This window comes from Condylura cristata, unplaced genomic scaffold (genome assembly GCF_000260355.1).
Source record: "Condylura cristata isolate star-nosed mole 26May11 unplaced genomic scaffold, ConCri1.0 scaffold00022, whole genome shotgun sequence".
In the NCBI taxonomy this organism is placed as follows: domain Eukaryota; kingdom Metazoa; phylum Chordata; class Mammalia; order Eulipotyphla; family Talpidae; genus Condylura; species Condylura cristata.
Window position 1 is genome coordinate 31,648,053 of NW_004567123.1, and position 9,329 is coordinate 31,657,381.

At 52.3% G+C, this 9,329-nt stretch overlaps 1 protein-coding gene across 2 annotated transcripts in view; it reads left to right on the forward strand.

Moving 5' to 3' along the window:
- The first annotated feature begins 277 nt into the window (after window positions 1–277).
- The window catches only part of BCAS4 (breast carcinoma amplified sequence 4), a 47,996-nt gene continuing 38,944 nt past the window's right edge, over window positions 278–9,329 (forward strand). The window contains exon 1 of one of the 2 annotated variants that reach the window (XM_012728312.1): window positions 278–369. In XM_012728312.1, the coding sequence (XP_012583766.1) occupies window positions 295–369 (75 nt within the window). In that variant the 5' untranslated portion in view covers window positions 278–294. Of the gene's footprint in view, window positions 370–8,857; window positions 9,058–9,329 lie in introns of those variants that run through there. The other variant, XM_004687051.2, reaches the window with a different exon arrangement.

Genomic DNA, 9,329 nt, shown 5'->3' on the forward strand with positions numbered 1-9,329 from the left:
ATTATTCTCCCCTGATAAATCCCTGCAGGAGGAAGCATTAGGACCTTATGAGAATTTCACATAACATCCTCTTCCTCTTCTGGGATCGAATCCAGGATATTATGCTGCACTAATCCCCGTTTGCTTTTACAGCTCCATAATGTGTAACCAATTTAATATACTGAACATCCCCTTGGGTGGACCTTCGGCTGGCGTCTGACCTCTCCGCCCCTGCAGCGAGGTAACTGGCGGTAATTGTGCTAGGACGTCCTTGCAAGATACATTCCTAGAAAAGGAATTGCAGTGTCAGAGAGCATGTCTGCCATGTTGCTGGACTCTGCTGGTTGGTCCTCCCGGACGCTGTGTCCATTTCCACCTTGCTCAACAGCGGTGAGAATGCCCCCTTTCCGCAGCCTTGCGGGGCCTTGGGGTGGGCGCGGAGATGATGGTGGAGGGGTGTGTCGGGTATGGTGAGATGGAACCTCTTTTCATGTAATTAACTTTTCTTTCAACTGTCTTTTCATATCCTTGGCTCATGTGATCTTTTCATTATCAGTTTCCAGAACTCTTTAGATATGAAGCATTACCCTTCGGCAACAGGTGGTCACAAGTATTTCTTCCTGCGCTTATAGTATTACTTTTCCTCACCATCAACTTTATTGGGATATTTCTCATTCCACTAAAATGTAAATATATAGTTTGATAAATGTGGGCAAATATAACATATTCATTAACCACCACCACAATCAAAATACAAAGCATTTCTATGACCTTTTATTATTTTAGAATATATATAATTTTAGGGTAGCTCTCACCATGCCAAACTTTTTCATTTTGCTATAGTATAGTTGAAATTTTCTTTTATGACTTCTGAGTGTTCTCATAATCAGAGAGGCTTTTACATGCTGAAGTTGAAAAGTAATTGCCCATTCTTTGTATTTACTGTAGTTGTGCCTTTATTTATTTTCTTCCATTTTGATGGGTGATCTGCTTGCTGTGAGGCCTGAGGCAGGTGTGAAATGTGGGTCTTACAGATTTTTTCCCGAGAGCGTCTGCAGCTGTCCCGGCCCCAGTAAGCAATAGACTCTCCCTCCCGACTGGTGGATGTCACACTGGTCATACACTGCAGTTTTGAATCTACTTCTGGACTTTGTATTCTGCCCTTTTGTTCTGCCTGTCTCTGCTGTGATTACTGAGGATTTTGAGCAAGTTGTAATATTAGGTAAACTCAGCCCCTTGCACTGGCTTCCTCTTGCTTCTATAACAAATCGCCACAAACTTAGTAGCTGATGACAGCACAGGTTTATTACGGTACAGTTCTGCAAACCAGAACCCAACAGGTCTCCCTGACCTGAAATCCAGGACACCCCAGAGCTGGCTCCTCCCAGGGACCTGGGGGGATCCACTTCCAGGCGCCCTGAGCTCCTGGCTAATGGCCCCTTCCTTCTCATCCATGGTGGTCAGGCTGGGCCTTTCTCCAGGTGTATCTGGCTGATACTGCCTCCTCCACCTCACTCTTCCTCTTTTAGGGACCCCAGGGTAACTTTGAGCCCTACCAGATAATCCAGGATCATTTCCCATAAGAACACTGAGGAAGTAGCAACTTCATTTCCTTCTGCAGACCTAATTCCCCCTGGCCACAGTTTGTAACATATTCACAGCTTCCAGGAATTTGGAGGAGGAATCTCTGGGCGGCTGAGGGACGGAGGTCTTTATTCCCCTCATTGATGCTCTTTGTTAAAGGTTTTCCTAGTTTGTTTTTTAGATTTCTGGAGGAATGCCAGCATCGCTTTGTCTAGCAAAAAGCAGAAACAAAAAGCTGCTGAATTCTCACTGGGATCTCACGACATCTACATGTTGGGTTAGGGAGACTGGGCTCTTTGTGGTCCCAGACATCCAGAATCTGTACAGCCTCCTGCACCCCAGTGCCAGGGACTTTCCTTCCAGGGGTGCGCACGCCTCTCCAGCCCTGCTCCCCGGGATCTGTCTTACACTTGGTGTCTTTCCTTCCCTTCTGTCTGCTCTCAGGTTGTTACTTGTATATATGAGAAGCATTCATTTCTGGATAAGAGAGAGAGTGAGTGGGGTACAGATGAAACGAGCTTGATGTGGAGTTAACAAATTTGTGGACTTTTTACTGAAATTTAAAATACTTGGGATGTGGTTCAATTAAATGTGTTTTCAGCATTAAAAAGAAATCGTGATTTTTCTCTGTATGTTACCAGGATTCTTTATCTTAAGAGATCACTCTAATGTTGAGTTAACCATGCTGGAATAATCTCATTTGTTTTCTATTACTATTTTTAATTTTCCACTAGATTCTGTGTCCCAATGTGAAAATTTTGCATACATTTTCATAAGAGAACAATTTAATTTTTAAAGACTTTCATCAGCTTTGGCATCAGTGATATGCTTGCTTTTGAAGATAATTTGGGAACCTTTCTTTTTAAACTAGATGCTCTCAGCTTAAATAGCATTGCATCTTTCTATCTCTAAAAGTTTTTAGAGAACAGGATTCCCTTGTGAAATCATTTGTACCTGGTCCTCTTGGGAGCATTTGACACTCCTATTTCTAGCGATCCGTGAATTTGAATTTTCTTTTTCCAAGACTCAGCTTTAGTCAACATATACTGAGAGCCCCGCTGGTCTAGTTTCTGCTTTCCCGCTTGTCTCTGTGCCCTCACCCTGCCATGGAGCAGAGGGTTGTGGCTGTCACGCTAATTCTGCAGCTTCAGTTACTCTCCTTCAAGCCTTTGCTGGCTGATCTTAGTTCACTAGTCTAAGCTGCCCCTTGAGCTCAACGGAGATAAAAAGTGAAAGAAAAGTGTGTCTTAGAATCGGTAAAACTGCATATTCTTGTAGGTGAACTGGGGTCTTTGTCTTACGTTTCAAAAGAAAAATAGCTCCTCAGATAAGGTTGAGATTTTGTTAAGTTTATGGGTCATATGGGAGGAGAATTAATTTTGCATTGTGGATTCTTCTCTGCCACAACACGGTGTCTCTCTTATTCGATTCTTGTATTCTTTGAGTATTTTTCTGCTTCAGAATTGTGCACATTTTCTGCTAAGTATCTCCCTAGTGACTGCTCTTCTTGTAGGAAGTGGTTATTTTAACCTCTTCTTGCTGGCTTATCGCAAGCCTCACCACCCTTTAGCTGTATGGTTCCTTATTAAACGGCTTCCAAACCGATTCTCACTGGGCAACACCTCCAGAGAGGGGACAGGGGAGCTTCCTTTAGGAGAGGACACCAGCATGTCATGGTTAAGAATCATGTTCTCAAATTCAAAAAAAAATTTTTCTCATTGCAAAAGCAATAGATGTTCATTGTAGGCAAAAGCAATAGATGTTCATTGTAGGCATTTATAAAATATCAGAGAAAGTTAAAATTGCTGGTTTTACTGCCGCTCAAAGATTACCGTAGTTGGGACCTGCGTGTGTACAGAATTTTCCTTTTTTTTTCTTTTTTTTTTAAGATTTATTTATGCGTGCATACAAGAATGTGTGTCTGCAGGCCGGAGGCGCAGACAGTGAGAAGATTCACCAGAGACAGAGTGGGGAGCAGAAAGACAAGTGTACTGAAATACACTGCTGAGGGGGACAGTGGGTGCAGCGGGTGGGTCAGGAGAGGTCTGCCGCACCATGTGGGTCAGCTCCCTGCCCGGGGATCGAACTCATGCTGCAGTGGTTCCTGGTAGCTTCACAGTGCTGTGCTTTACCCCATTGTACCACCAGTGAGGGCCCAGAATTTTCCCTTTTTTAATAAAAATTAGATCAAACTGAATATTCCTATCTTTTTTTTTTCATTTAATACATTGTGAGCATTTTTCTAGCATGTTAACTATCTGTCTACAGCTCTCTTTTTTGGTTGTATGAGGTCTACGGATGAATGTTCCCTTTTTTGCTCTCTCAATTTCCCACTATTAGTCATTGAAGCTGTTATCATTTTTCACTATTTTAACTCTGCGGGCATGAGTTAAAACCACCATGCTGATTTTCTTGGGAAAGTTCCTGGAAGTGGCATTTCCAGATCTAGAGTTGTACACAATTCTCAGGTTTCTGCGTTTGCAGATTGCCCTTCCGAAATGCTGTTCTGAGCTTGTGCTTTTCTATATTCTGGTCAGCATGACCTCTCGTTCTTTTAAAATCCTTCATGAGTGTGAGAAGGGCTGCTTTTAAAACCTTGCTCACCTGTTGACTTTTTGATGAGTAGCAACAGATGAGTGAGTGGTGAGAATGACAACAAACACCCATTTAGGGATAGTCTACTGCTTGGTCATCAGCACTGGCCACTAAGGAGTGACACACACCCAGCCCAGGGGCCTGCCTGTTGAGGACAGCATGTGGTGGAATATTACAAGGTCATGAAAAAGGAAGTACTGACACTTGCTACAATGCAGATGAACTAGAGCGGCTTCATGGTGAGTGCAAGTAATCAGTCCCACCTGAATAGGCTGTCACAGATCCCATGGAATCTCTCCCTTTAAGTAAGTGAATGATAGCTCAATAAAACTCTTAAAAGTGGCCCACAATTCCATTTGTTCAAAAATATATCGATTACGAAATGGCCTTTATGGCAGATGGTGGGGGTCACAGCAGAGGCAGAAGACGCAGGCAGTGCCTGTCCTCAAAGGGCTAATTTTCTAGTGGCCTGGATGCCACACTCAATCCCCAGACAGAAAGTACAGTCGCCCCCCAACCCCCCCCCACACACACCTAAGATGCTCAGTGGGATGGGCCTGTGTGCTGGGGGCAGGGGGGGGGTGACATACATTGGTGAGAATTTAGGGGCAGTGTGAAGCTCACGCCTGGTGACCTAAGGGTGCTGAATCTGCCTCCGCGGTATGGTGGCATTTCCCACAACCATCCTGTTGCAGGGGCACAGAGAAAGTCCTGGGGTCCCCCATCCAGAAGCTGGAAGGCGAGATGTTCCCATTCCCGAGCCTGTCTCTCTCCTTTCTCCAGGCTGGAGTGGCTATGGCAGTGCAGTTCGGTTGATGGGGATGGTGAACCTTGACCCCAGGCCTCACTTCCAAAGCTACCAGACCCTTCCTGGGGCTTTGTTGTGAAGGGGAAAGAGTGGAGAAAAAGGGATCAAAGGCTGCAGAGAGTTTCATTGCCTGGAACAACAGGGGTATGGGGCGGGGGGAGTCACTCTCCTGTTACCACAGTGTGGCCTCTAACTGCACTAGAAGATGCTTTTTAAAGCGGGGTCTGCTCTGTGGGTCACTTTGTCAACTCTCTGGCTAGAGGGTGAAGTGGAGGGTGGCTTCACGTTTGAGGCATCTGTGTTTATGACACCGAGGGTGTGCGGCATCTCAGAAAGGGAGAGCGGTGTCTCTGTCCTGGCCGAAGATGAGCCGTTGCAAAAAGGAAACTTCAAAAGCACGTTTGCTTTGGGGGTGAAGGGAAGCAGTACAGGGCCATTGAGGGCAGGGCAGGGGCCCCATTGGTCAGAGACACCTCAGAGAGGGTGTCCGGACAGGGCTGTAGAGCCACGAATATAGGGTAGCTTTAGGGGACCCTGGAGCCAGAAACCCAGACTTTCGAGGACGAACCTGAGAGAACCGGGCCAGCCGGGGTGCTCTGTGGCCAGCGTGACCAAGCCATAGAGCAGGCCCCGAGCTCCAGGCCCTTCCTCGTCCCCAGGGAGACCGCAATTCTGGACACCCCTGTGCCCTGTGAAAAGTCACCACATTAGAAGTTGTGAGTCTGGATCTTGAAAGTAACAGACCCAAATTCCTCTCGGGCTGTGAGATCTCCGGCAGGGCCATGTCGGGTGGGGCCTGGGGGTGCAGGTGGCGAGTCAGGGCAGGGCAGCTCTCCCTAGGGTCTCCTTTAGAAGGGCACTGATTTCATGGGGGCTCCACCTTCCTGAATGCATCTCTGCCCAGCATCCCCACCTCCCATGCCACTGAGCAAGCCCCTTCCATACGTGGTCTCCCAAGCCCGAACCACACCACCCGGGGGTGAGTTGCAATACGTGGGCGTGCAGGGACACGGGCTACTGGGAGGGCGAGGACTTGGGGGCACATCCCCCCGCAGCCGCCCTGCAGCACATGGCCCTCCCTCGGACTGCGGCCCCTTTGCAACTCAGGAGCTAAGTGCACTTCTTCCTCCCTCAGCCCTGCAGGTACTGGCTCTGTTCTGAGGCCTTGCATTTGCAACTTGGTGTTCAAAGAGAAAAGATCAGCAGGGGGTGGGCAGGGGATGTGGCCTCTGACTTCACTTGGGCACTGGGGAGTCACAGAAGAATCAGGAGCTAGTGGAAGGTTGTAAGAATGTGACTGGGGGGGCAGCAGAAGGCTGGACTGGCTTGGGGCCGAGAGGTGGCAGCAGGAGGCATTCTGGGGCGAACGGGAGGTTTCTGGACTCATGGTCTCTGGCTCCCCCCTTTCTCATGATACTAAGAGAGCAACTTCACCCCTCAGAGTCTCCGTCTCTTCACCCGTAAAATGGGAGCCACAGCAGGGCTGGCCCCGTGGTGTGGTTAGGGCTTGGGAGACCACGTATGGAAGGGGCTCGCTCAGTGCCTGGCACACAGCAGGCCCCAGGACAGCTGGGCACCAGCACCGCCAGAGACGCCAGCGGGACCCACACTCAGGCCATCCCTGGACCTGGGTGAGCTTGGGATTCACCCCACACCCAGCACCCTCCAACCCGATTAAGTCAGTCTCTGGAGTGGCAACCAGGCATCGGTATTTTCTAGAAGTTTCCCAGGTATTTCCAATGTGCACTGGAGCTTGGAAGCACAGCTGGTCTGTTGCTAGAACCTTGTGTGCCTGAGGCAAGCTGGGAGACTGACCTTGACAAGGCACAGCCATCTTGGGGCTGGGGGTTCATACCCGAGACTAGGCCAGGTACAAGGGGCGCAAGGGGGTGTGGCCTTGGGGCCCAGCCTGGGTGACAGCGCCGCCTGGGGGCCTCAGGGCGTGGTGGTGGCTGCACCCTGCCCCCCCAGGCTGGGCTGGAGCCGTGGCCACCCCGCAGCAGACTCCGGAGCTGGAGGCCAGAGCAGCAGCTCTGAGCCAGGCTTGGGCACCAGAGGGAGCTCGTGGGGATGCGCCTCGGCTCCATCCCTGCAGCTGGTTCAAACTGGTTTGGGCAGGGTGCGGCCTAGGCTGGCTGCATTCCAGGCCTCGGCTTGCTGCCTGTTCCAGGTCACCCTGAGAACTGGGGACCCGGCAGGGTGCAGGGGCAAAAGCCAAGCGTGCTGAGAGTCAGAAAGGAGGGGTGGAGAAGGAGGGGCCACAAATTCAGTGCACTTTGTCTAAAATCCCGGATTTGGTCTGGCGGGGAGGAGGCCCCTGACGCTGTCAACTGCAAGTAACTGCCCCCTAGAGATTCTGCTCTGACTGTGGTATGCCTGCAAAGGAGTTGCTGAGCTTTTAAAATGCAGGTGCCCAGCGCCCCAAAGCTGGAAAGCTGGGCTCGGGCTGAGACAGCAGTATTTGTAGTGAAACACAGCATAATCACAGCATAATCACACATTCTGGATAAAAGGTCTCGCGCCAAGTGACTGCTGGCTAGCACTCTTGGCCCTGGGATGCTGTGGGGAACACAGCTTTCTTCCCCAGGTGCCCCATCCGCAGGAGAAGGGGCTGGGGGGAGCTGCCGTGCTTTGAGCTACCCACAGGCCTTTCATTTTAAAAGGAGTCACTGTGGGCATTCAGAAAGGTTTACCTATCATTACAAATGTCAGCAGAAGAAATCAGATTTTACAAATATCATTGATACCCCCTCGCTGTCCCCTCCCGGAGCTGCTCGCCCCCACTCCAGAGACAGGCCTTGGGGCCAGACCGGGTCCCCCCAGCTCCGCCCTCAATGCCTGTGTCTGCCCATCCACGCTGTGGTTTCCCACATTTCTGAAGCTGGGGCAGTGGCTGTGTGCCCGGGAGCCTTCGTGGCCTGTCTTCTCCTCCTGGCATTAGACGCTGGCTGTGCTCAGACGCTGGCTCATCTGAGGACAGTTGGCGTTTCCAGGGCAGGCCCCTTCCAGCCTACAGAGGTCCAGCTTGGCCCTGTACAGCCTGGCCCCGCAGCTTCAGGAAAATCAGACAGAAGGTAGTCGAGAGGCTCCCAGCAAACCCCTCTTCCCAGGCACCTAAGGCCCAAGTCTGCCAGGATTTTTCTGGAAAATGACTCTGGTGGGCAGGCCTGAATGCTTGTGTGAGGTGTCCAGAAGACCAGCAGGCGGATGGGGAGGGGCCAGTGAGACGGGGTGGGGCGGTTTAGAAGGTTAGACCCCCACCTGGGGTTGCCAGATAAAGTAGAAATTCAAATCGACACCCCACGCCACCCCGGGGAACTGTGTAGGGAGCCCTGCTTATTTGCAACCACCAGACTGGCCGGATTTTTTAAAATGTAAGTTAACATTTAAAAAAACTTACATTTCTAGTACGCCGGGAGCAAAGAAACAGCCTGCGCAGGCGGGGGAAGGGCCTTTGAATGACAGGCCCCGGGAAGACGGTCTCCATCCCGCGGGAATCGCCTACTACGCAGGCCCGTGCCCACCCCAGGGCTCCCCACGGAATCGGCCAGAGGCAGCGCCCGCTGGGGCTTTCACAGGGCCTGGGGCAAAGGGCGCTGGAACCACGGCTGCACGGTTCCCAGGAAAAGGGGTGTTCTACGCCGACGGTTCTCGGACTCGGGCGTTTGTTGCAATCGCCTGGCGAGCTTCGAAAAATGCCCAGTTCGCAGTCCCAGACTGTACTTTGAAAAATGGAAGGGCCCCACCTGCCAGCGAGCTTGGCACCCTGGGTTACCTGGTGCTGTGGGCAGCGGGCGCGGTGCCGACACTCGCCACTGGGTGGCGCTGTCCGCTCGGCCGGGCGCTGCGGGAGGCTCCGGCCGCGGCCGCCGGGTGCGCACCTGCCCCGCCTCCACCAGGCGGGCCCCCGGGCCTGCAGCCGCTGGGGGCGGGGCGCCGAGGTTGGGGCGCGGCGACCGGCTGTCCGCAACCTCAGCCTGCTCGACCCCGCGGTACTCAGGATGCTGCTTGTGGACACCGACCGGCCCGAGCCAGTGAGCAGCGGGGCGCGCGAGCTCGCGCTGTTCCTGACCCCGGAGCCAGGGGCCGAGGTAGGGGACGACGCCTGGCGGTGAAGGAGGAGGGTCTCGGGCTGGGGCAGGGGGTGTCTATGACCTGGGCGACCCGGGCGAGAAGCGGACCCCTAGCACCAGCGGGTCTGGTCGCGGAACCTCGGCTGCCCTGCGGACAGCCTCTCGCCCCGGGCCGGGGCTCCGGCTGGGACCGAGGCCGAGGTCCCCCCGCCTGGCGGAGCGGAGCTGCCTGGCGTCGCCAGAGATGCGCGGCAGGTCGGTGTCCTCCGGCCGACGCCGACCCTCGGGGA